The 27,685-nt window shown below is 46.1% G+C and overlaps 1 protein-coding gene across 17 annotated transcripts in view; it reads right to left on the bottom strand.

Moving 5' to 3' along the window:
• Nucleotides 1–27,685, bottom strand: part of Snx29 (sorting nexin 29) — a 543,288-nt gene that overhangs the window by 129,757 nt on the left and 385,846 nt on the right. The window contains exon 20 of one of the 17 annotated variants that reach the window (XM_087208916.1): nt 18,859–25,077. The exons of the other annotated variants lie outside the window; for them this stretch is intronic. Coding sequence (XP_087065042.1) covers nt 25,024–25,077 — 54 coding nt within the window. The 3' untranslated portion in view covers nt 18,859–25,023. Of the gene's footprint in view, nt 1–18,858; nt 25,078–27,685 lie in introns of those variants that run through there. 17 annotated transcript variants of the gene reach the window in all.

Genomic DNA, 27,685 nt, shown 5'->3' with positions numbered 1-27,685 from the left:
TGGGTCCTGAGACTTAACCTTTAAGCCAACCAACTACCATTTCCAGAAAGAGAAAACCAAAGATCCTGGAAAAGCCATTGGGAACTCCAGCACCATGAAAACTTGCAGGAAATCCCCTCCAGTTACTCCGAGCTCTTGTTTCCAGAAATGTTCTCCATAAGCTCCTTGCTTCTCTCCTCTGCTTAGCAAGCACATAACGGGGGCCTCTTGGAGCACTGGATTAATCCTAAATTATCCATCCAATTAAAGGAGGTTAAGACATTAAATATGCCATCAAATGATAAAGAGCAATTACTGACTGTGCTGTGGTTTTAAAATGTAAAGCAGAAGAGCTGAAAGGAGGTCCCTTGTCTCAAAACACATGGGACAAGCTACTGTTTCAACTGCATGTTCAGAGGCTGAAGCAGCCAGAAGGAGCGGTGGGAGCAGCAGGGAGTGCGTGCAAACTAGCTGCAGTGCCCTCCCTCCCTTCCCAAACACACTCACGCTGCCCTGCCAGTCCAGACTCCACCTCTCACCTGCAGATCCAGGTAGGAGGCAGGCTTCCCTCCAGTGTCCCAGACTCACAGGGGTTTTATCGGTACCACACTCAATCCAGAGCCTGGCACATAGTGAGTGCCATGCTTAGTGTCAGCCACTGATATGTGATTACTATTTCTGAGGGTTGGGGAGGAAGCTGAGGGTTTTATAAAGGGAAGCTCTGGAAGAACTGTACACTGAGGGCACTTTTGTGCAGGTAAAAAGCTTAGCTTAGGTACCTCGGGAAGAACTATGCATTTATCTACTATTTGAGGTGTCTGTTCATTCACTCATTCATTCATTCAGCCAGCCAGCTAACCAGCTCATAGGTGCTGAGCAACTAGGTATCTGCGCTGGGATGATATGACATCTGTTGGTCTATCCCTGTGCCATGCACTAGTTTATGCCCTCCATGACCTTCAGAACAATCAATGGAAGTAACTGATACCCTGTTCTACTTAGGAGGCTGTGAGAGGTGATGCTGGCCCAGAGCTATACAACTCAAGGAGGAGAATCTGGATGTAACCCACATTCCCCCAACTCACACATCAGCTGCATGGTTCAGCCAGCAAGCTACACCTTCCAGGCACCAGGGCAGAGAGCCAGCAAGTCAGGACCCAGGATCTAGAGAGCACCTGTCTTGTCAGGCCTGCAGTGAGCTACCTGCCCAATGGCCTCCTAGAGCTGCCTGGATACTACCTGATTCATGGAGCAGACACCCTCTGAGACAAACCACAGCAGAATCCCTGAGGCTATCCAGACTGGTCAATGGTAAACTCTCATTACCACTACAGCTCCAGGCGGAGAGCTGTCACATGTTCCTAAGTCCAAGGCTCTTCTCTGCCACACCAGAGCGAGGAGCCCATGCAGGCAGGGCCATACTCGCCAGTGAATGGACGAAGACTGGAGCCTAGCTGAGCTGGGGAGAGGGGTAGCCTCCAGATCAGTTTGAAAGGCCAGCTCTGTTACACTGATGGTTTAACAAAAAAGGACATGCATTTTTCAGGCTTCCTCCAGCACGGGAAAGGGGGTGGCAGTAGACCAGAATGTTGGTTGCTTCTAGCACCGCTAGAGCCTCTGGATCCTGGGACTGTGGATAGGAACAGCCAGAGATGGGGAAGGTATCAGGGTCAGATGGGGAAAGGAATGGAACCAACTGCCCCTCAATGCAAGGGACAGAGACAGTGTCCTAATTGCCAGCCCACCCACCCTCTCACTTTCTTTGCTTGCCTAGCTTAGACGTGGGGCCTGAGACTCAACTCAGGCGACAATGTGCCTAAATAAGACCCATGACCCCTATGCCTGGTACAGACAGTGGCCTCTGTACTCCACTGCCCTGGGGCTCCCCTCACCATAGCTAACACACTGCCTCACAGTGTCTGAAGGATGATCCTCTCCCGTGTCACGGGGACGCAGGGGCTTAGATCCTCTGCTCCATCCCAGCAATGAGCCAGCAGGCGGCGCCTTGTGGGTATTCTGAGGCTAAGTATAATGAATGAAGGAGTGAGTGAATGCAAGAAAACAAAGAAAGAGTGGGAAAGGAATAAAAGAAGAGCAAGAAAAAACAGGAAGAGAAGCAAGGAGAAAGAAATACATCACACTTATTTGGCTATGTTGAAATAACACAGGACTTCCTTAACTTAAAAAAATTCTTCTTTGTAGACATGTTGTCTGTCATCCTCATTCTAAGCTGAGACAAGCCGTCTTTCAAACTCTCAGGTCTGATGCCTTCCTTTCCTACACTGAGAGATGTTAGGCCTGGATTTGATCACTGAAGATACTCTAGCCTACCCCTTAAGTCCAAAGACAAAGAAAGCAAGGCTTGAGGAAGTGAAAGGGCACAGTCAAGGTCACCAGGTAGAACGTGCCCTAGGACAACGGCCACATTCCTGCAGGCCAGAGGCCCAGGACCCTCTAGCATCCTTTCAAGCACAATCTGGACTCCAAGAAGCTCCCTCAGTTATCCTGAGTTCCACGCTGTGCTGGTGTTAGAGCAGTCAAGAGTGTGAACACAGTATGAGCAACAAAGGCGACTTCCTAAAACAGCAGCTGGCAGAGGGGAAAGCAGCCAGGTGTTCACGCTCTACTTCACAGGCGGCAGCACACCTTACACACGGGAATGTCACGCACTCTGCTCACACCAAGCTGTCGCTATTTCCTTGTACTAAAAATGGTGTCCTGTTCCTGTCTTCGTGCCTTCCCCTCTCTCTGAATAGAAACGCCTGTCTGTGAGCTCCATCATAACCCACCACCTTGCGTTGGGAGCTACTGCCTGGGCCCAGGGAGGAGATGCAGCCCACACCTGTGCCAACATGTGCCCCCGGGTGTGAGCCCAGCTTGGCAGCGCTCCTGGGCATCACCAAGAAAAGTTCTACCTTCTTTGGAAAATCAGCCCTGACTAATGTCTGCATCACACATAAAAAGTTCCTGGGGCCACAGGAGCCCCTGAGCAAGTGGACTACAAGGACTACTGTCTCACCCGATCCTAGCAGCCATCCCATGGGCCAGGTGGATCCAAACCAGACCCCACAAGTCACATGACAAAATAAATGCCACCTGATGAATTTTCCCATCAGTCCTCGCTTAGGGTTGGCAGGAGAATGACGGTGGGAGGTAACTATAAGGATGCAAATGCAAGGACCTCAGATTCTGGCAAGCAAATCAAGCAGCAGACAGTGACCCTTAAGCACCACACAAACATCAAGAATGCAAACAGCTGGAATGAGAGAGTCTAAACAGAGTCAGGGCCTGGGCTGTTAAATTTTCCCTGGTTGGTTTCCCTAACAGTTCTGTGCTCTGAATTTGTTTTCATAAAACATGGGGAAAGTAGTTCAGGGCCTCTGTTCTCTACAATTCTTATTATTTTCCTATTAGAAGACTTTCTAAAGGGCGTATTCCAAGTAGTGGACATTAAAGCAGAGTAAGGAGACTCATTATGTAGATTATTATTTCCCTTCAAGACATTTCTTTTCCTTTCTATTCTTTTTTATACTGACAAAGGCTCCCCAGAACTGTGGATACCAAGAGGTAACTAACGTAACTACTTGGGCGTGGGGTGGGGGCCTCTGCTGTAAGGATCCAGAAGGACCAGGGACGGAACACAACTTCCCAAAAGAATGTGGTTTGGTCTACTTGGCAGCAATTACCCCAATAATGCACGTTTCCCCCACCAGGCCCTAAAGTTTTCTATGGTCAAACGTAAAGCTCAGAACACTGATACACCACAGGCAGCTGTTATAGTAACTGTGAACCTGGGAATGGTGAAGTCTGATTCACTCAGCCCAGCTGCCAATAAACTCAAGGACTCATTCCTACTGCAGGCCATGAAGAGAGGCCTTCCCTGACAACCCCACCTAAAGCGGCCCCACTGAGCATGCCCAGCCCTTCCAACATATCAGCCTGTTTCATTTTGATCCCAGAACTGAGTGCTATATAAATGCACAATGCTACTCATTCCCTTGTTTATTCACTAGAATGCACACTCCTCCTCCGGAGCAGCACAGTATCTTATCTGTCTGGCCTCGTTAGTGAATCCCCAGGGCACAGAAGGGGCCCAGCATGCGTCTGCTGATGGCAACCTTGGTTGGCTCGAAATACAAATGAATCGATGAATGAACAAATAAACAAATAAACTTCCAGAAAGAAGGCTGTGAGCTATCGCTGTGTCATGAGCACTACCTGGCCTCATGCTGCCAGCTACGAGTTTGGGAAACAACTCAGAGGATGTTGGGGACAAAAGTAGTTCTCTTGAATGCTTAACACTCTGAAAAAGAAAAAGGTTTTTTGTTTTGTTTTTTCTTTTTGAGACAGGGTCTCACTGTGTATTTCTGGCTGGCCTTGAGCTCACTATGGACCCCAGGCTGGCCTGGAACACCCAGCAATCCTCCTGCCTCAGCCTCCTGAGTCCCAGGATCACAGGTGTGTGCCACCATACCTGGCTAGAAAAAGGGTTTTACTTGACTATTTCTTGACTCTGTTCAACTCAGGGAAAAACTTAAACCTTATGTAACACAGCTAGAATTATTTTCTAAAACTATGTGCAAAAGGTCAACTTTTTTCCTAAGGAAGAGTGAGTCTATTTTACTTCCATACATGGTGTTCCACTGTTCCATCAAAGTTAAATTTTTTTCATTATGCTGCAGAGCTCAGACTCAGAGCATCATGCTTACATTGTGGACTGATAACTTAAACATGAAAAAGAAAGCTCCAGCCCCAGAGGAAACAGCACAAAGAAATCACAATCTAATAATCTACTACTCTCCTCCTCACCATCTCCCATGGCTCAGTTAACTGGGTGATTTTTGGGCCTGCACCAGTTGAGGCCACTGGTCATTTCTCCACTTCCCCTCCCTTTCTTCCCGTGCCCTGCTATTCTCTGACTTATCTCTCTCTGGGGCTACGCGCTCCAGTGGGACCTCTTCCCTCCTTGTCTGCCCGGCTGGGCCCAAAACAGCATGAAGGACTGGCTCAGGCATCGGTTCCTCCAGGAAGCTCCTAAGACCTGCCATCACTACTCACAAACGGAGTGAGATAAACCTCTCTCCCACAGCAGCTTTCATACAGCTCATTTATAACACAGATAGAAATAAGGAGAATGATAAAAGTAGTAACAGTACTCATAACAATCACGGTTACCATGTGTTAAGTATGAACTACAGTATGCTATACAGGAAACATACAAAGTCCTTTCCATATGATATCGTATTGTTAATTTCATTCACTCCTCATAACCACTTTATGAAGTTTATTCCATGATCCCCATTTTACAAATGGAAACTGAGGCTCAGAAATGTTAACTTGCCCAAGGTTACAGATCTCTCAGGGCAGAGCTCAGATGTATGTCTGAATTCAGGGTCTCTGCCAATCATGTTTTCTGTTCCTTACAGCAGAGGAAATATCAACTAATTTAGTGTCCCCTAGAGACTGGGAACTGCAGTCATTATTTAAAATTTCATAATGACCTTGTAAGTTAAGTAACACTGATCTCATGGTACAAATGAAGAAAGTAAGGAACAAGCAGTTAATAAGGTGTCTGTGGTCACAGAGCCTGGAAACAGTAGGGGCAGGGTTGGAATTTGTATCTATTTACTCTAAAAGTCTATGCCCTTTCCACAATATCACTCTGCCATCTCCTCCAACCACAAATCTATTTAGAAAAGGAACTGAAAATACAGAACAGGCCTGAAGGACAGTATGGCTCCCATAACTGCCTATGACACTGAAGAATTAGAAATCACCTAAATGAGCTGGGGTGTGGTGATGCAGGCCTCTAATCTCAGCATACTTGGGGGCTGAAGAAGAAGAATTCCAATTTTGAGCCCAATCTGAGCAACTTAGTGAGACTCTGTCTCAAAATATAAATAAATGAACAAATGAATGGGGATGTAGCTCAGTGCAAAGGACTTGGAATTAATCCCCAGTGCCACGAATGAATGAATGAAAAAAAAAGGAGAGAAAAGGTATTGAATACTATGATAAAATTTTTATGTTATATTAAGAAGCAGAACACAAGATACAGAACTTCACAGAAGTTCATCTAAAGAGAAAAATGCATAGAGAAAAAACTAAGGAGACATGAACTACAATTGTGTCTTTGTGGGGAACCATGAGTCATTTGTTTGCCTTCTTTCTAACTTCCTTTTATTTTCCAAATTTTCTATAATAAGTATGTATGCTTTTAACATTTAAAAAATTTTTCTTTTTCTTTCTTTTAAGAAACTGGCTACCATCTGCTAGGCCTGAGTCCTAGCTTGTTTTCACCCTTGGAGTGGACTCTACTCTGATCAAGGGTAATTCAAACCTTTCAAATATCCAAATAATCTCTGTTGATTTTTTGAGGCAAATAATTGCATTTTATACTAAACTTATTTGCAGCTCAAATACAGCTTAAAACCTTGTTTTGATTACTTGTTTAGGGAAATGCATAAGAATCACACTTGCATGATGGGTGATGAGGCAGGGAATTATGGTTGGGAGGAAAAAACCCTGCATATTCAACAGCGTGTATACACTATAGCTCCTCTGACACGTGCATTTATGCATGCTCCTCCCACTGGAAGCAATTTCCTGTGCCCTTAACAGGCAGAAGGCCCACCTGGCAGATGGAGAGGCTGTGGTGGCTGCTCTTCGGACGACTACTAGCCTGGAAATGATGTGTTTCATCTGAGTCTACCCAGCAGCTGCTCTGGAACTGGCTCTCAGAAGGGCTCTTCTTGCTGTCAAGGTGTCAATTAGCTTCTCTAAGGGTCTCTCTAGTCATGGAATTATCTTTAGGAAGACACCTCTGGGCTTCGTGTCCACAAAGGCCAGCACAGAATCTTGATGGTGAACTTTAGCAAGGCGCCAACAAAGACCCAGGCTTCCCTTGCTGGGACTTCCTCCCCGGTCAGCCTCTCCTAACCCTAGGCCCAGGCTGGTCCCTGGCAGCTTTATTCACAACTGAGCAGCTCTGGGTATGGCCAATGCTTTGGGTCGCTCTTGTGATTAAGCACCAATGATCAACTGAATAGAGAACTACAAAGTCTAGAGCAATTCTCATAGCTAAAATATTCTTGTCGTTTTATTAAATGCTTTATTTTCCCTATTATTATTTGTCAAAAAGAAATGCTTCATTCTGACATGAAGTGAGAAAATACAGACAAAATCTCACCAGGAAAAGTAAGTAATTTGGTTCCTATCAGAGTAGCAAACTGTCATTCCATGTGAGTTTAACAATTTAATTTGCTTCTAACATTTAAAAATAAGAGGTCTTAACATTTAAATGCAGGTTTTCATCAAAACAACAAGAAACAAATCTAGGAACACAGAGCAGAGTCAGGAATCTTGCATGGTGACAATCACTAGCACTGAGAAGCAGCCAACTTGATACCTTTCCCACTTGGGTTCTGGAGATATGTAGGGTTGTTACATTTGGTCAGGATCTTTTTATTTATTTTCCTACCTATGTTAACATAAACATTCAAACTTTTTTAGTTTTTTAAAATCGGGACTAAATTATAAATCCTCTTTAGTTATCTGCTTTTTTTCCTCCATTTTGGCATACATAATAACGACCTTCATGGTCTTTTTTTTTGGGTACCGGGGATCGAACTCGGGACCTTTCTCTTGCAAGGCAGGTGGGGCACCGCTGAGTTACACCCCGGCCCTTCTTGGTCCTTTTTTTTTTTGGTACCGGGGATCGAACTTGGGTCCTTGCGCTTTCGAGGCAGGCGGTGGAACTACTGAGCTAAATCCCCAGCCCTTCCTTCTTGGTTCATTTTAAAGGCTACATAACATTTAACCATCTTCCTTGACTTTGCCAGATGAGAGAGCACTGCTTGTTTTTGGTACGAGGGATCGAACGCAGGTCCTTGCGCTTTCGGGGCAGGCAGTGAACCACTGAGCTAAATCCCCGGGAGAGCACTGCTTGTTGAGGTAAACTACATCATATTCCACCAGACAGTCCAGGTTCCCTCTGCAGGGTCCCTCACCGTGAGAGGACCACGTTTCCTGGGTTGTTAGCATGAGTTCCAAGTGTGTCTTACGGAAGTGGGGGGTATCAACTCTGAGCACAAGCTTTTGCCACCACAGCCATCATCTCTTCTCCCTTCACCACAAGAGCAGCCTGACCCAGCTAAGGGCTGCTTCTCCATTCTAGATCCTGATAGAGGCCACACAGCACAGCCATGGCTGACCTGAGATAAATGTGTAGCAGGGTGGAGAGTAGACATGAAATGAACCTATTATAAACTGCAATGAGGACTGCTCATTACAACACCAAAACCTAGCTTAGGGTAACTGATAGACGAAAGCATTAAAAAAACAAATAACTCAAACACTAAATAAAATAATTTAAAAAGGTATCTGGCTCACGCCTGAAGCCTGGCCCTGAAGATCGTAGCAGGATGTGGCTAGGACAGTGGCTCCAAATGCCTGGTGCTTTTAAGAAGTCCAAGTTGGCCCTGCAGAAAATACATCAAGCTTTATGGCTAACACAGAGATGGTTATTCATGTCAACAGTGTACAAAAAAAGAAAACAATACCAAAAAATGTAGTGTTAAGCAGCAAGATGCTCACAATAGCAAAGGAACTCAGTAACAAACACTGGCAGAGCAAAGAGCAGATCCCCATGCCCATGAAGTTTGGAGACACTCATTTCAGGACATACACTTTCTGGGTAGAAGTGGCCTGGCCTCCTAGGATTAAGCTGGGCTAGTATGTCTGTCTGTCTCTCTTTGTCTCTGTTCCTCTGCTCCGTCTGCCTTTATCTCCAGTCCTTGCCTACTTCCATTTTCTATTCTCCTGTGGTTTTCTTTTTTAACACTGTTCAGTCAAATGGAGTGAACTTCCCAACGGAATCAGTTTGCAGTGGTGCTACCCATGCAACCAAGGTGTCTTAGTTACTTTTCTCCTTGCTGAGACAAAATACCCAACACCCACAGCTGAAGGAGGAAAGGTTTATTTTCGCTCATAGTTTGTAGAGGTTTCAGTCCTCAGTTGGCTGGCTCCAAGGCAGGGCGGCATGGCAGAGGAGCATCACAGGGGAGAAAGAGTTCATAGCAAGGCAGACAAAAGGCAGCAAGTAGCAAGCAACGGCAACAGGAGCTGCCAGCCTTCCTTCTGTCCCTTTATATTCCACCCACTACCCTTTGGGTGGTGCCACCCACAAACAGGAGAGCACTCTTAATTTCGCCATTACAGCCTCAATCCCAGCATCAAAGCCTGGATCCAGCCAGCTCTGAAAAGCCCCACCTATGAGTGCATGAGGTTCTGAGGGACATCTAGGTTCAAGCCACAACACAGGGCTCACGGCCCTTCATCACTGTGGGCAAAGCTAAAAAGACTCAATGCTTTTAAAAATTATATGTTCACACTACGGGTGATAATCCAGAGGCAATGGTCCTCAGGGGCACTCTGACTCTGACATCTGTTGAGCCAATGAGTATTAGGGTTCATCTTCCCTGGGACCTGTCACACCTGGCTTCCATCTCAACACTGTCTTTAATAATCCGTCTTTCTGCCCTTTCCTGATCCCTAATTTTCACTCTAAGCTTCAATAACCCAAGTAGCCCACATCAGTGTGCTGCACCACACTGAGAGGACACTTAGGGTGGAACCTCCAGTGGCATGGCTTAGTCACCTCCGCTTCTGAATTTAGGTAAACGCAATCACTGGGAATGTCTTGGTTTTGTGTCTTCATCTCTACTTATTTTCAATCAATATCATTTATGAGATTCATCCACAACTGTTGCATGTAGTTAAGAGCTATTGTTCTCTCTGTCCAGTGTTCACTGTGTGAATGTACCCCAATTCATTTATCCATTCTTTTGTGGGTGGGCATCCCATGGTTATTCTGCACTTATTTATGTGGTGGATTAATATTAGTTTTCCACTCACCAACCCTAACTCGATGATAAGAGTCTCGTCTACTTTTTCTCTTTATTGAATTCCAATCCTTAAAACAGTGCCTGATCCATGATAAGAGAGAAGGGAAGATACTGGCACAGGGATGCTCAAAGTTTAGACCCCATTCCTAACTACATGGGCTGTTTCAACAGTCAAGTTAAATGACTACCCATTTCTGCTTGCCATTTAATTAAGTCCCTCAACTCTTAAATGAGTCCTGCCTCTTAATTCCAATAAAGATATTCAGATGTTATTAGCAATAGTTTTCAAGTACCAAAAGTCTCTGGCTTTCTCACAGACTGCTTACCAAGATTCTAGCTGCCTGAGGAGGGGCCGTATGACAGGACATCTATCATCTTCATGTTATCAGCACATTTATGAGACAAAATCTTTCCAATTCAATTAAGTTATCACTTCAATTTTCTTTGTAAAATGTGTAAGATAAAAAAATAACACATAAAGGAAACCCTTGTGCAAAATGGAGAACAGAAGCTGATCATGGGGCCTCCCAGGGAAAGACTCAGGCCTTGGGTATGGCCGCAACCCAGAAGTAGCCCTGCGCTCCACTCAGGGTCTTCATTTGACCTCCGATGGAGCCTAACAAGAAGTTACTGCGTCTTCACATGGGTACACACACTGACCTCTAGAAGCTGAAATATATAATGTCATCTTTTTATTTTTTAATTAAAAATTTAAAAACATTTTTTGATACAGGGTCTCACTGTATAGTTCAGGCTGGCCTTAAAATCACCTTGTATGCTAGGCTGGCCTTGAACTCACCGCCATTCTCCTGCCTCAGCTTACCCAGTGCTGCGATAACAGGCATGCACTACCACACCTGGTTTAAATGTCATCATTTAAAAAATGTGTCTTTCCAATCATGCCTTTGAGGCTCTAACTTGGACACAGGCAAACTGAGTTTCCCTGATATACACAGGCGTTTGCCTATTCATTCGTTTAATAAATATTTATGGACAAGTGAGAGTCAAGGTCCTAAGATACAGCAAAAAAAATGGCGATGCTTATGAAAGAATGTGAGGTAATAAACACATAAGCACATACACATTTCAAAATATTTCAGAAAGCAATGAGTGCTCTAAAGAATATAAAAGTAGGATAAGGGGTAGACAAAGTGAAAGAGGTAGGAAGGTGATTCAGATGGGGGTGCTGAGGACAGCCCCTCAGCTCCAAGGCCTGGGCATTAAGAAAGAGCCAGCCCCGGAAATATCTGGGCAAGCAGCATGCCAAGAAGAGGAGACAGAAGCCAAGGTTGTGAGGCCACAGTGAGCTCTCTAGACACGGAAGAGTGTACACTTCAAGTTGTTCTATACCTTGATGCCTGGCATGGGCTGCTCCCTCTTCTCCCAAGACTAAGCTGGCTCCTTCCACCTGTCCCTCTCCCTGCCATGGCCCTAGCCTGATGTGGAGGACCATCTCTGCATCCCTCATAGAGCTCCCCACATAGCACTACCCCCAGGGCCTTGCAATTGCTGATTTCAGAGCTGTCCTCCACCAGGATCGCAACATTAGGGACGACAGGGATCCCAATCTTCTCATCCCCAATATGAAAACAAACCTGACAGCACTGTCTCAGTCTCAGTTTCCTGATAAAGTGCTATGTTAGGTAAGATTTTAGCACTGGGGGAACCTGAGTGAAAGGCACATGGAAATTCTCTGTGTGTGTTTGGGGGAGTGGGGGGGGCAACCCAGGGCCTCGTGCATGCTAGGCAAATGCTGTACTGAATTAACCATCCCCAGCTTCTCTTTACTAATCTTGCAACTTCTTGGAAGTTCCAAATTAAAACATGTTAATGTGGAAGATACTAATAGACAGCTGGAATGATTAAAGGAAAGAATGGAGTGATAACTGGTAATACTCACAATATATCACAGAATCTGAGACACCATCAACTGTGAGACCCGACTTGATGTCAGAGATGCCAAGAAATGAAAGTGAAATGCATGCCTCCAAATCATAATAGCAGCATCTTCTCCTGGGAAGGGAGGGTAGTGAGAAGCTACAAAATTCCCTCCTGAGACCTAGGACTGGGCCTGCTGCACGATTTATGCCTCTGGCAAGGGCACTGGAATTCTGGCACGTGGCTCAGGTGAAGCCTCAGAGCAGAACATGGCATTGAGTCTAGAGAGACTTGAGTTCACACCTTTGCATGATGTGAAGTCAACATCTCGGGGAGCCAGATCCCATGTCCATAAAAGGAGACAGTAATAGTCCGGGCCTCACACTGCTAACTTGAAGATTAAAAAAGATGAGGAGGTAAAACTACTTAGCCTTGGGACCAGATAGAGAACAGATAAGATAAGGATGAAGAGGTAATGAGGGAGCTTGAGCTTTCTGACAAACAATGGTGGCAGCTCTACACATAGGCCCTTGCCCACCCCGGAGGACAGTGACAGCAAGGGAAGAGGCTGCAGCCTGTGCATCACCTCACTGTTTCTTCTCCAGTTGGACAGAAAGATGGGGACAAAGCAGAGAGAAATGCCTATGAAGCACCTATCCGGGACTGTGCCTGGCACTTTTCCTACCGTTTGTCACCTAGTTCTCAAACCAACTCTAGACCCGAGGCAGTCAGGAGGGCCCTTTTACAGATAAGGAAACTGAGGCACAGGAAGGTTAACTCTTTTGCTTTAAGGTCATGGCTATAAATAACAGAGGCAGGCTTTGCACCTCTCTAGGCTCCAGAGTCCAAAGCGTTGAAAACAGAGACAAACAGAAGCCAAGTCAGAAATAACATCTTTGTTCTTCATGAAAAGACGTGGGAGTCCCAGGTGATGGGTGCTAGTCATAAGAGTGGAGAAGAGGATGAGGACTTTCAGCTCTGGAGCCAGGGTGCTGCTGTTTCGCTTTGGCTCAGATGACAGGAGCAGATGCAGAGGTAGGGACTCCGGGAGAGACATGGAGGGAAGGTGAGAATTCAGAGTAGCCAACTACACCCTTTTTGCAAGTCCAGGCAAATATCAAGTCAGCCCAAGAATAAAAACTAAGGTGCCAAAAGAGGTTTGGGGACAAAAGGGGCTTGTAGTTCGCCAGGCTCTGCCAGGCCCTTGACTAAGAATACGTGATAACCAATTGTGACATGTATAAAATTTTCTCTGCACAGTGATAAAAGGATTCCTTGACCATTCTTTATGTAATTTTTCTTAATGCAGACAAAGTGTTCAAGGAAAACACTGGCTGCTGCTTCTTCTTGCAGCTGTAATTAAAACTTTCCCATGTGTTGTTGGAGTTCAGCGAGGTAAAGCACAGAGAGAACCTGGTGCACTGAGGGGCATATGGGAAGAACTCCGCACCATGACAGCCACAGCTACTGCTCTCATTAGCTGCCATCGTCAGCATCACCATCAAACGTCATTATTGTCAACCATCATCACCACCGCCATCAATCACTGTCATCATCACCAGCATCACCGTCGTCGTCAAATATTGTTACCACCATTATTTCACATCCTCTCTTCTCTTGGGAAAATGCGATTAATAAAGGTGACATTTTTCTCTTAAAGAATACAGAACTTAAGACAACTATTGTACATTTCCTCTCATATGTGGAATCTAGAAAAAAAGACTATATGAAAGTAAAAGGAAGACAATTAGCAAAGAGGAAGAGGACCAGGAGGTGAGGGAAGAGAAGGGTAAGGAAGGGCAATGAGGGGGTGGATATGATCAAAGTGTGCTACTGCTGCGCTTTAGCTCTAGAGCGTCGAGGCGAGGCTTTCAGAAGGTGATCAGATCATGGGGCTCTACACTCCACAGCTGAATGTGCTGGGGGGGGCCGTGGCTAAAGAGCTGGGTCACTGGGGGAGTAACCTGGAAGGGTCTGTCTCCCTCCCTGACCCCTCCCTTCTCCCCCCGTTTCCTGGCCACCATCACCGGAGGAACTTTCTGTCATGCCCTGCACCAAGACATTTCTGCCTTGGTGCCAGCTGACTGTGGACCAAACCATGAGCCAAAACAAATCTCTCTTCTTTTAAGTTGTAGGTGTTGGATATTGTGTCTCAATGACAAGGAAAGTAACTAAGACAGATATGTGTGACCAATATGTGTGTGTAGGTATGTATTACAATGTCACAATAAAATTCATTATTCTGTACTATTAATATGGTATGAACTTTAAAAATAACATAGAACTTAAAAGGTGCTAGATCTAGGTCTGAAGATTAGCTCTCCTTGTAAATTCAGAAGAAAATATTTCCCCTCATGAGTTACTGACAAGGAATCAAAGCTATGTATATGAAGGGCTCAATAAGCCAAGTATGGTGGTGTATACGAGTAATACAAGCTATTTGGGAGGCTGAAGCAGAGTCACAAGTTCAAGGCCAGCCGGGGAAACTTAGGGAGACTCTGTCTCAAAATAAAAATAAAAAGGTCTGGAGATGTTGCTTAGTGGTAAAACACAGCTGAGTGGTAAAATACTCAGTGGTAAAACACCTTAGTGGTAAAACACATCTATCTCAAGTATCAAAAAAAAAAAAAAAAAGGAAGGAGGAGGTCAATAAACAACATGCTTCCAATTAACACTGGCTTTGGGCACCTGTTTCTCCTGTCTCTCCTTCTTAAATAGATTAATGCAAAAATGGGCAGTGGGCAGAGAGCAGGGAGACCTGGTAAATGACTCAGTCACCTCATGTAACTTCCTTTAGCTAAAGCACACACTGCAAGGAGCAGGTTGTTTTCCTTTCAGCTTCCTCTGGTAACTGAGGTATTCAAAGCTTGTTTCCCTCCATGTCTTTCCCGGAGTCTCTGCCTCTGTACCTGCTCTTGTCATCTGGACCAAGGCAAACCACCAGCATCCTAGCCCCAGAGCTGAATTCTTCATCCCCATCTCTGCCTGTCCTGTGCTCTAGCAGTCATACTGTCCTTTGGGACTTGCCACCACCCCAATAAACAAACTACACATTTTCCACATCCTCCTTCTCTCTTGGCCTCTGAAAAGCAGCTTCCACACATCTGCCAACCCAAACTGCTGCTTCCAACTCTAGACAGCCGAGCAGTCTGACAGACTCCCATTCTGTCGAGAAGCCTGGTGAGAAGCTGGAATTCAGTCTCTTGGGATGAGGCTGCCCGTGTAGAGCAAGGAGATAAATCTTTCAAGGTTGGAATGGAAATGTTTCTCTCTGTCTGGAAGAAGTGAGGGGGAAAGATCGGAAGCTTAAAGCAACATCCCTACATTGTCTACTTCATTATCAGACTTAACCAAGGCTTAACTCAATGCTCTTGGTATATACAATGCAGTGGCTCAGGGAACACTTAGGGTGATGTGAAGGTCTCCTTACACCAGCACCATTTGAGTTCCAAAGATCAACTGTCAGAAAGCCCAGCAATTATGGCGTGCGTTTAGAGGTTCCCTCAAAGCCTCATGAGGGGCGTGGTCTTGGGGGGGCGGGGGGACATTTTCAAAGGTGGATGGATCTAGAGTATGTGATTGATTCATGGTGCCGGGCCAGAGGGCACTAGGATTAAGAGTGTGAATGCTACTCACCCTAAGTAGTCTGAGTAAGATAAAAGGAGCAGAAAGATGCTGTTAAAGTCTCTTGTCACTTTTGCTGTCTTCTGCTGCCATGAACTGTTGCCCTTCTGCCATGTGCCATTCTGCCTTGAAGCCAGCTTATATGGACTAAAACCTCTACAAACTGTGAGCCAAATAAACCCTTCCCTCTTTAACTTTGGATGTTGGGTATTTTGTCTCAGCAACGAGAGAAAAGTAGCCAAGACACCAGCCAACCTAGAATAGGCACTTATTCACCAACTCATAGGGTTGTTTCTTCAAACCCAGAAGTGAGATGTTATCTTTCCTATGCAGCAGGCCTTGGGAGAGCACTCATCACATAAACACACAGTCTCTACACACTGCCTCCTTCCACCTCGAGTCAGCATTTCAGAGCTTCAGACTCTAGCTTGTCTTCCAGCTTCAATTAAACCTGAACAGCAATGGAGGGAACAACAGGTACTTGTGTCCAAATGCTGAACCTGCTGGCCTAAGGTGAGAACATTCCAGAGTCCTGAGTCCCTGCTGCAAAAGAAGATTGTTCTAAGACTGCTGGGACGCCATGTGTCTGTGAGTACACACTGTTGTTCTACAATGACCCATGCCACACCTACATCCATAACTTCCTAGGTGTACCCAAGGAGGCATAAGCTCACAGCAGTTTCTCTCACTGGGTCCTGTCCACTCACTGAGCAGCCCAGCACTGCAGCAGATACTTTAGAGACAAGCTTTCATGTAATGCTCAGGACCACTCATGGAGGAAGTAGGTCCCTGTTTTAAAGATAACACTGTAATTTCCACAGGATAAGAGAGATTAGTGAACTGAGGTCATCCATCAGTAAGATACGTGGCAGATCCAGAATTTAACATGAACTGTTCAAGTCTCCATCAGAACCACAACCAATGTATCCAAGGATCCTGACAAGTGTGCAGACATGTCACCTGCTCCCCTCCCCATGTCATCTTTGCACTTCTCCACCAACTGGACATGTGCAAACAAAACTAGGTAGACAGGTGGCTGAGTAGACAGACAAACCGACTTGACAGATCCAGCTAACTTAAGAGCCCTGAGCCTCACCTCCCACATCTGCTCTCATCATAATATCCCTCCAGTTCCTCCAATGCACCAAGCTCTCCTATCCCAAGGCTTTGAGCTTGTGTCCCTTCTGCCTGGAATATTCTCTTCTGTCTACTTAGTTAACTCTAAATCTTCTTTCAGGTGTAGCAGATATCCTCAGAGAATCCCTTCCTTAGCCCCAGTTTAACAGGGCTCCCTTCTTAATCTCTAGAACCCTATCTAGTATTTCTTCATAACACACACAGTTTATGACTACAAATTTATTTGTACATTATTTTTGTCTTAATGTGTTTAATTTTTCTTCTCTGAAAAGACTTCAGGCTCCAATGGGCAGAGAGAGATCGCCATCTCCTATGCTCACTGATGTGTCCTCTAGGTCAAACTTCCTAATAGGGGCTAGGCCAGTTACAGACAATGAGGAAAGCCATAAAAATCAATGAAGAAATAGAGATAGGAGTAAATCTAAGCATCAAAGAGGAGGACTCGGGAGCATCTGGGTGGGGAGTAGAGTTTTTTCCTCTGGTACTAGTGATACCGAAAAGTTTTAGATAACTTAATAGACTGAATATTAAGGTAGTTGTAGAAGTAAAATAAGTAATGTCTTCTTTTAAGATTTGCTTTTCCTGCAACTCCTTGTTTAAGGTGAGGATTATCTGACTCTAACCCGTAACTTCATTAACCTAACAAAGTTACCATGCCAGGGTGAATTTACAATGTATATGGCCTATCTTGTGTCTGTGACTTGCAAATAGGAACTGGAATTGTATTTACATATCAAAGACCACTAGGGATGAGATAATGGCTGAAAAGGATACAAAAAGGAAAATGCTGAACAAAGGGGGCGCGGATACTGACCACACTGGTTTCTGGTTTTCCCGAGAAGAAATTTTATTATTTTATCTGAATTCTGTGTCTCTGTGTATTTCTTTCCGAGATTTCTGCAACACTAGGAATTGAACTCAGGACCTTGAACTTGCCAGGCAGGCACGGTACCACTGAGCTAAATCCCTGGTCCTGGGAGCAGAGTTTGATAATGAATGCAAAGACAAAACTGCTAAGAGGAGTACACGAGGGTGCATGTGGGTGAGAGAACTGGAGCTGAGAGTTCAAAGTCAAGATGGAGAGCTGGGGCCTTGCACTAAAATGTCTCATCCACCTATCTATCCCACCACTCACCCATCTATCTACCCATCTACCTACTCGTCCATCTATCCACCACCCAATGTAAAACAAGCTGGCCTGCTCTTGGCTTTCGGGAACAAACTGACAAGCAGCCATGCTGCAGTGGAGCTGGTCTTCTGTTAGGTGAATAACACCTCTGAGGTTGCAAGTTACAGCCTACATACAGCTGCACACCGGGGTCTAAATCTCAGGGACAGGCTCTGACTGGGGACATAAACACGACAGACATGAGGAGGACTGCATGAGCACCTAGGCCCCTGGCTTTGGAGATCCAACCTGGCATGGAATGTCAGGCTGAGGCTGGCACAGCCCCATTCCAGGCCACCTTTGTTTGGGAACAAATCTTCAGTCTCTAGTCCTGATTCTGTTAGCTGCTAAGAGTCCAGACAGATCCCTCCAAAAAGTGCAAGGCAGCGAGCAATCAGTACTTTCCCTGGTTTGTGTCCTTAGGACAGCCTCCAAGTAGGTTTCTGTGCTGTGACCATGAAATTCATGAAGACAAACAGTGGGTAAGGTTCCTATTCATACAGTGTAGGCCTGGAAAGTCTTAGAGTTGGCAGTTTTCACAAATTTGCAAACCTGGAAAGGGACTTCAGATGTCAATCAGTCCTTCCAACACTGGCCAGAGGTCAATGTAGCTGAGTGGACTTCTAACATCTAAATGATAGGTCACCTACTTTTGGATCTTGTGGTGGGATGTCCAGATCAGTATTGTTAAGACCACCCTGCTACTAAACAGCTATCTGCAGTCAATCTTTCTTATATCAATTAGTCAATAACCAAGATTGTCTCTATCACTTGTAACTATATCCCCAGCATCTAGCCCATCATAGGGTGACTATAGAAGGACAGACAGATGAATAGACAGATAAATAGACAGATGACTCAAAACTTGTTTCTGTCCACCTTCTACTCACTGGTCTCTATTCTGTCCTCTGGAGATTCTGGTAGTATAAGAAAAAAAGCCTAAACTTTGAAGGGGGGGAAAAGTGATGACACTTTTGAACTGTGTGACCATAGGTGAGTTTTTACTAAACATTCTGAAGATCTCTTTCTCCAGCTCTACCATGGAAAGAATGTCTATTGAATCCCTGGATTCTTTTTTTTTTTTTTTTTTGGTACTGGGGATTGAACTTGGGACCTTGCACTTGCAAGGCAGGTGGCGGAACCACTGAGCTAAATCCCCGGCCCTGTCTGGGTTCTTTCGATACTGAAATAATACAAATCACTTCAGCATGTCAACCAAGAAATTCTTTTCTTAAGATTTTAGAGATCAGAACACAAAGGAACAAATAATAAATCTCATAAACAAAAAGTTAACCAAGAGTCTGAAACATATATAACAAAAGGCTCACCATCCCATTAATCCCTACAAAATGATCAGAATAATGCAACAGAACAATAGGAAAAGGAGATTAATGAGTTATTCACAAACAACAACAAAACAAGAGAAAATTAAAGGACAGACATTTGATCACCCTCACAAGTAACATGGAAAATGTATATCCACAAATCAACAAAATGTAATTTTCCCCTCTATCAGTTTGGTAAGATATGGAAGACTGATAATACCCAAATGTTGGAAAGGACATGGGACAAGCTGTTACCTTGGTGTGACTGAAAACTGGTTCAGCCTTTTGAGACAGCAGTTTGGCTGGGCCTATTAGAACAAAAAATGTATATTCTTTACTTCAGCATATCCACTTTTACCCATTAATCCTGCAGCAATACCTAGAAGTATGCAAAGAGGTTTGTTTGCACAAGGACAAGTCTGGCAGCTTTGTTTGCCATGAACAAGAAATGAAATACATCTAAATACCCTCCATCCAGAGGAGTTACATAAGTTATGGATCTTTCATACTGGGAAATACTCAGCAGATGCTTAGAAAGAGTAAGGAAGTAGCTGTCTATGAGACAAAGAAGAAAGCTTGTGTTATATCATCCAATTTATATAAAAAAATAAAACTATAGCAGCATCAGTGTGTCCAGGGGAGCAGTAGTTTTCCACCAAAGCAGTTCTGCCTCCTGGGTGGCATTTGGCAATGCTTGCAAACATCCTGGGTTGACACAATTAGGGAGAGGGTCTACCAGCTAGGACCTGGATGCTGTTCAATGACCCACAATGCACAAGAGACCCACCAAACAAAAAGTTATCTGGTCCTAAATGTCAACTGTGCTGTAGGTGAGCTACCATGGTGCAGAGATGTGTAACTGTCATCAAATGGCTCCTTCCAGCACAGAGGCATGATTTGGCCAGTGTGATTCCATCTCCACTCCTGCTGTAAGAATTCCTTCATTCTACCACCAAGCCGTAGCGTTAGGAGGTGTGCCCTGGAAGCGCCACACCCACCAAGACACAGCAAGGAGTAGATGCAGGTAGGGCCCAGACCATACTGACTCAGTGAGACTCAATCCCATGATGCTGTTGGCTATAGGAGGAAAAAGAAGCCTTCCCCACTGAGGGCAGCTGAGCCAGGGGTGTCAGACTAGAGCTGCCCACCAACATCTGCCTCTGCAGCCCACTCTGAACACAGCCAACTGAAAGACAACTCTATATGAAGATGGGGGGGCTGAGTCCTGATGACATTGAGCCCCTGAAATTCATGCTGTGCCCTTGGTCTTTTCGGTGAGGTAAACCCATGAATTTCGATGTGAGATGGGTTTCCTTCTCTTGCCACCAAGAGAGTGCCAGCATGGATCAGGAGTCAGTGTCTTGGAACAACCTGAGCGCAGTTCATCTCCCACTGTCCCCATGTGAGGAGCCTGGCCCTGGATGGGAGCAAGGTCACATTACAGGAGCAGGAGGGTACTGTGGAGCAGACGGCTATATCCAGAGAACCCCGTCATCAGTGTGTCCAGGAATGTTCAGAGTCTACTGTGACCACTGGCCCTCAGACCAAGCTGCAGCTCCCCCATTAAATCTGCCCACAGGGCACAAGCACAAGGACCAATGGCTAAAGGATGGCTGCACTGCTCACTACAAGGCGGAGTTGCTCAACTGTGCATGGCAGGGATTGTGGATCAGGTCATTACTTGTTTTAGGGTGAGGTCTCGTGCACTGAGGGTGAAGCAGCGCCCCTGGCCGCATGCTCTGGATGCCAGGAGAACTTCTTTCCCTTATGCTCCTGTGCCCCAGCCCGGGGAGGGAGATGACAGACAAGTTTAGGCAGGTATGTGATTACTCTCTTGGAGAAGTGGACATCTGAGCTGACCGGCAGAGGGGGCCTAGTTTCAGGACTAAAATTGATATCAAGCACTTGAAGAAAATCCCCAAATACAGAGGCCAGAAACTGGTGCAAATGATCATGCCCAGAAACTCTAAGACCACAACCAGACGAAACAGCCTCTCTCCTTACCTAGTCCACTCCTGAAACAACTTTCTGGCAACAACAACAACAACAACGACAACAACAAAAACAACAAATTCTTGTGGTCAGTACAAACACCCTACATCTGATTTGGGTTGTGGCTTGAGATCCATCTTCTTTCTTGATCAGCTTAATTTAGGAGATATGGCGCAATGACAGCCATTGATGAAAGTGATATTCAAAGTTATCCTTGTCAAGTTAAAAATATCATTGACCAATTAACACTGATTTCAAAGCTGTGTTAGAGCAGTAATTGGTCATTAAAAAGCTGTAGGTGACTATTAACAGCAGTGACTAGGTAACCAGGCGGGGATCCGTTAACTTACAGGCAGGCGGGCTTGGAGCTGTAACAATTGCACGTGGCTCGGGCTTCTAGGAAGAAGAGTGCCCCACACACTCTACCTAATCTCTTCTTCTTCCCCTTCCCAAGAACTCCGAGAAGAAAGTCCACAGGTAAACAGGGACAACGACGGCTACCACTAAGCCACGCAATTGGTGAAGGGAGGGAGAGTGTACCACCCAGAATCCTGCAGAACAGCCCAGCGGGGAGTTAAGCACTTCCTCTCTGTGCGAAGGATTGAAGGTGGGCAAAGAGGAGGAAGGGAGGAAGAAGGGTGGGAAGCCAACATGTGGGGAGGAGGGGGTACAGAGAGACAAGACAGAGTGTGGGAGAAAGGAAGGGAGGAGAAGAGGAGGGGAAAATCAAGTAAGAGAAAAGAGGCAGAAAGAGGAGGAAAAAAAAGGAACAGAAGAAAAAGAGGAGGTTGAGAGCAAAACAGAAGGAAAGGGGGAGGGGACAGGTAAGGAAGAGCAGGGCAGGAGAGGGAGGGAGGGAGGGAGGGAGGGAGGGAGCGAGTGAAAAGTGAGGGCCCCATGTCTGATATCCTGGCCCATCTCTGGCTTCTCCCGAAGTCCTCGTGGCCAGGCACCTGGAAAGGGGAGTTCTTTTAGGGTAACTTGCACGATCAGCATGCCCTCAGGCTGACCCCACGCCGCAGTGCTCCACGGTGGAGCCGAGGCCTGGGCTGCATTAAACATGGGGAGATGCAAACTTCGACACATGCCAAGATATGGATGGTGTGTGGCACAGAATGGGAAACGCCATGACTGTGGGGCGTGGGACAGGGGTGCCGAGAAAGGCTCTGCTCAAGGCGGCCATGGCCTGCCAGCTCCAGGAGGGAGGGGAGAGGGCCCACGCCCCTCAACGCCACCACGTCCCACTAAGCACTGTACCTGGCAAGTAGCAAGGGCTTGGCGGGTGTTCGCTGAATGAGTAAGCAACTGGGCTGTAACTCCAAGCTCCTGGGCTTTAGGTGCTTCTGTGCCCGATGGGTTTGAGGGGATGTTAAGAAAAGTGGAGAGGACCGGGCTTTTTAAGCAGGAGAAAGCCCTGGTAGACTTCCTGGGGCAGAATCCGGGAGAACAACACGCTTGTCCATTCTGCTGTCTGATCTCCCCACAGGCTCCTGGAGAGCAGCAGCTTCAGTATTACAGACCAGAGGACAAGCCAACCACAGCTCTACCTTCCACATTCGTTCCAGCACTGCATCAGCTGAGCGGGGTCCATTCCAAGCCATTTGCCCAGCAGGCAACAGGTGTTAGGACGAGGAGGCAGCTCCAGCCTCACTCCTGGAGGGAGCCTGGTGCCCACCATCTGCATTCCTCAGACGAGCTGCACAGGAAGACCATCTGTCCTTCCTTTGGCTTGAGACCTACTTCTCGATGCGCAGAAGACTTCATCCACCCTAACCACCTCTATTCACCCAGCCTTGTTTCAGCCCCCAATATGTGAGGTCCTGTAGCAGGAGGGCAAGCACCTTGCTCTTCCTGCCTGACACCAGGCAGGTGGGAGGTCTGACAGTGGCAAATGCTGGGCCTTGAATTGCACAGCACCCAGAGATGCAAACAGCAACCTTCCCACCAAGAGCCCCTTGTGGCTGGATTAGTTACTCTAGGAAGTTTTTAAATGTTTATATTCCGTTTGGGCAGGGCTGGGAGAGAAGAAACAGCCTGCCCTTCCCATGTAATCGCAAGGCCTCATTCAAACACGTTACATGGTCTTCTGCAAAGGGAAGAGAACACAGAACAGGAATAACTGTCCACTATGTTCTAATCACAGCTCCGGGATGGTCCTGCTGCGAAGGCGAGGGGGCCCATCTTGCCTTTACAGGGGTCCTGCCTGCTCTCTGGTCTTTAGGACAGTGTGGAGCCTCTATGTGCAGAAAGGATCCCCCACCAGCACACACTGGCAGGCTCACTGACAGCCCAGGCTCCTGGTGCTACTCCCATAGCACGCAAGGCTGGCTAGAATGTCTGCCCAAGCTGGGCATCTCCCTCATACATGCTTCATTCTTTCAAAAAGCAATAGCCAGGCAGAAAAGTAGGGTTGTTTTTTTTTCTGGTACTGGGGACTGAACTCAGGACCTTGTTCTTGCTAGGCAGGCATGGCACCATTGAGCTACCTCCCCAGCAGGAAAGTGTTTTTTTAGGCAGAGGAGCAGAAAAGGGCCAGCCAGTTGTGACAGAGGAAACTGGAAAAGAGTCTGGTGGAAGAGAACACAGATTAGTGTCACAGCAAGCTATTTTTGGGGGGGTTTTGCTTCTTTATTGGTGCAGGGGACTATAGGATACGTTACCACCTTGAGAAGGCTCCATTTAAGTTGTGACTCACACACTATGATAAAAAGAAAATGACTCCAAACACACCTCCTACTTTTTATGCAAGCATTTAGAACACCAGACGCTGCCATTGAAGAGCAGTAAGCAAACACAGGGTCTCTGAAACTCAAGGCTGAAGGAGGAATCTTGGGCAGTGATCCCTGGTACCTGGGTGTCCAGCACTTTCACTGGTCCACATGCTGTTCACATAATGCACAGGGAAACAGTAGGGACAAGGATGTCCCTGTAATACAAAGAGAAACCATGAACATCTCATTCACTGCTTCCAAGGGGCCACTGTCCCTTCCTCCTCCAGTTCGTTGGCCGCATCATGGAGGAATGGGAAGAGCCAGAGCAGGGAACCCACAGCAGTGAGCTGGGCTGGCTTCTCCAGAGCTGGTGGTGGGGCGGGGTGTGCGCTCCACTCCAGCTAGGGCAGGGAGCAATGACGCTGGACCCTGGGAACCCCCAAAACCATCTCAGGCCACAAGGGGTGACCTGGACCAGACACAGGGAAGGATGGCTCCAGCCAGAGCTCCAAGCACTCACGTATACATTTCTAGGGACACCTGAAGACAGTGGTTCTGCCTGCCACCCTGCAGTCAGTTCTCCCTCAGGTCCTCCTCTCATATGCTCACTTCTCTCCAGTGTCTCTCCTTCTCTGCTTCCTTCCCCTCGATGCCCTTCCTGATGTCCTCTGTCACCTTCCACTCCACCTGCTCACCCCTCCTCACATTCAGGCCTCTCAGCGACCACTGCCCCTTGGTCACCAATGACTAAGTAGGCGCCCTGCTGCCCACTCCACTCCATGGTCCTCCCCATAATCCACTGCCTGCTGCCTGCCTTGGTACTGTCATTTTTGAGTGTGATAATTGTCGCCGCTAAGGTGTCCTGCCGGCAATTAGGAGACATGACCATCACACCAGCTAGAGTGACTTGGCTGCATCCTTGACTGTTTTTCAGTCCCTCCTGAAGACATTTCCCTTGCTTATAATTATGACGTACAGCACACCTTTTCCATTAGCATTTAGCTGCTTCATTCACAGACATGCCTTATGCAGGCTCTATCCTTCCTTCTCAACCCAACCAAGTGGCAACTGTTCAGCAAGTGGCAACTGTGACCACAAAACAGAAAATAAACAAAACAGCAGCTGCCAACCTCCATGATGAGCCCAAGTTAGGGTCACGTCCTAACCTGCCCAGTCACACTGGTCAGCACTCCAAATGACCTTGGAGTGCTGGCTCATGGCTGGGCACGGAGGGAGTTAGGAAAAAGCCAGGGATCAGGCAGCTCTGAGATGCCACAGCAAGATGAAGAGAAAGAAGTCCATATTCAGCTCTGTGCCACAGCTGGTGTGCTCTTGTGCAAGTCACTGCTTTGGGTTTCCTCAAATAAAAAACAAACATAAAAACAGGATTAAACCGAATATCGAAGTTACCACTTCCACCTGTAGACTGTTTAAAAAGTCCAAGCCTTTATGTTTTTCCAGCTTTCCAACATGAAATTACAGCACAGAATAAACATCAAAACACAGGCACTCACCCACATGTGTGTATAGAGGCAAGCTCTAAATTTTCCTCAAACTCTATACCCCATGACTTTATACCTTTAAGACCAAAAAAGCCTCCACATTTCATGGATTTCTCACATTCCTGGGGACCTACCAATTACGAACTCTAGACTTCAACTCTTCTCTACTGTGAGAATATTACTTTGTCACCAATACCAGCCGCCCATGGCAGCTTTGACAATGACTAATGGGTCAATAAAACAGTGGGCAGAATCCCATGGCAGATTATGGAAATGGGCTCATTTCTCTGAAACAAATATTCATGGCCTGCAGGGGATAAGCTCCACAGGAGGGGCAAAGAGTGCAGAGAAGCAAGCTCCAGAGGGTGACCCAAAGAAAGTCACTCAACCCATGGAGTCACACTGCTTCACTTGCAACATGAGGACAAGGACTAGCTCAAGAGTCACAGAAAGAGGAGAGGTCAATGGAAATCAAGGTACCAACAGAGGCTGCCAGGAGCTACAAGTGTTAGCTGTCACCCCGGCAAGGCCTCCTGGGCACCTCTCACAGATGCTGCCCTTGCCTTCCAGATGACTGAATGGGGGGCCTGTCTCCTCACCAGAACCCTGACCCCTTGAGAATATGGCATCTTGTTCTCTGATGCCCTGTCACAACTGATATGGGGTCCTTGGTAAAGCTGATGCTAACTCAAAGTTTTGAACACACAAGCATGTCCAAAGACATTCAATGAAATGGAGAAATTATTTTGATACTGCTTATAAGTTTGTTTTTTTTTTTGCTCATCACAAGTGGTTAGTAGCTCCCTAAAGGTAATAATCACAAAAGCCAAGTGCCACACACTGTGTTCAGCACTTTATACCTCATACCATGTCACATCCATGCTGCAGGGTGGACAGCGTCCACTGTCTCCCTTTCTGCAGAGCAATGCTCCTTTTCTTAGGAGAATGTCTCTCTCACTAGACTGTGAGGTCAGTGAGGATAAGCCCAGAATCAAGGCTGGCTCACCCCGGGCTTTGCAGACTTCAGGGCAGGCCTGGCATATATAGCAGGCCCTTATCAGCTTGCAGATGAGAAAAGGAAGCACAATACACTGTGAAGGAAAATAAAAGATTCTTCTTGTTCAGAAAGACAAAAGCAAAAGAATAACCATCACATTTATGTTCCAAAGAGACTTTGTCTCTGCTTTTTGTTTTCAACGGCATCAGGCTTTCTCAGAAGCCTTGGCTTTGTGGGAGGAATGTTCTCCGGGAAGGAGAGAGCAAGAATAAAGCCAAATGCTTCCCTGGTTTTCACCTAACATGCACCATGTGAGCCAGTACTGCCGGAAAGACCCAGAGTGCAAATGGCTGCCTCAGCCCACAGGCATGACTGGAAGGATCAGGCATGAGTAAAAGGGACTTTTGTCTGCTTTACAGCTGGTGCCCCTTCCCCCAGATCTGGAATGTTACTTGCTGAGGCAGAGGCTTCCTATAACCCCCAGGACTGCACCCACAGCTCCCATCTCTGCACATCCCTCTACCACTTCATCTTTCTTTACTTAAGGAACTCCTGACTCTGCATAGCAACACACCAGGCAAAGCACAAAGACAAGCCTTGGGTAAGAGAATGCTTGGGGCCCGAGGGTAAGGAAAGAGGAGGAAAGAAAGAGTCGGGAAACTCAAAGCCTGAAGTCCAAAAACATAACCATCCTCCAAACCACCTGCAGCTTTCTCATGCAGCCTACTGAGCTGCCGTGATTCATTATTCATAGGAAAAAAATCATGGATTCTCCCTGCATCACAAAATACTCAGCTCAACTAAACCTTTAAAACAATTGCTCAGGCTACATGATTTTGGAGGGCAGGGGCAGTAAAGAACTCACACCAAAGGAAAAAAGCTTTGTGGAAACAAAGAAACCCTCTTTACAAAGGAGACCTAATTAGTTCTCTATGCAAACAATACTGTCCAAACAGTTTCCTGGTGGCTAAATTCAAAGGTGGAAATGAATCCTACTGTACTTACACTAAAGGAACTTTTTTAAGGGAAAGACCTAAGGGCTCAGAAATTAAGTGTGCTAATGTATTATTTCACTCCAATTTAGCAGATATAACAACATTTGCTGGAGAAAAAGTAGGTGGATAGTTTTTAAAGTCTAAGATACCTTTATAAAACTTCAGTTGGATATTAACACAGAGCTCCAATGTTTGGAAGTAGGGTATTTGAAGAATAACATCATATATTTCAAAAGTGTAAGCTAGAAATTTATTGATAAATAATAATTATGTTGTATGGAAGTGATAGAAAACCTTTCCCTCTGTGTTACAGGTAACAGCGAGAAAACCTGAGCAATACAAAGTAAAGGCCTGAGTTTTGTTTTGGTTTCCATTGTATTTTCTGCTGCTTCTTCATTTTATCTCTCGTCAGTGCCAGCTGGAGGCCAAGCATTAGCAGCCCAAAAGCCTATGAAATACTTATTCATGAAGA

This window comes from Heterocephalus glaber, unplaced genomic scaffold (genome assembly GCF_053883595.1).
Source record: "Heterocephalus glaber isolate CG9 unplaced genomic scaffold, H.glaber_assembly_v1.0 deba00000943, whole genome shotgun sequence".
NCBI lineage: Eukaryota > Metazoa > Chordata > Mammalia > Rodentia > Bathyergidae > Heterocephalus > Heterocephalus glaber.
This window is presented reverse-complemented; position numbering and strand designations above follow the sequence as displayed.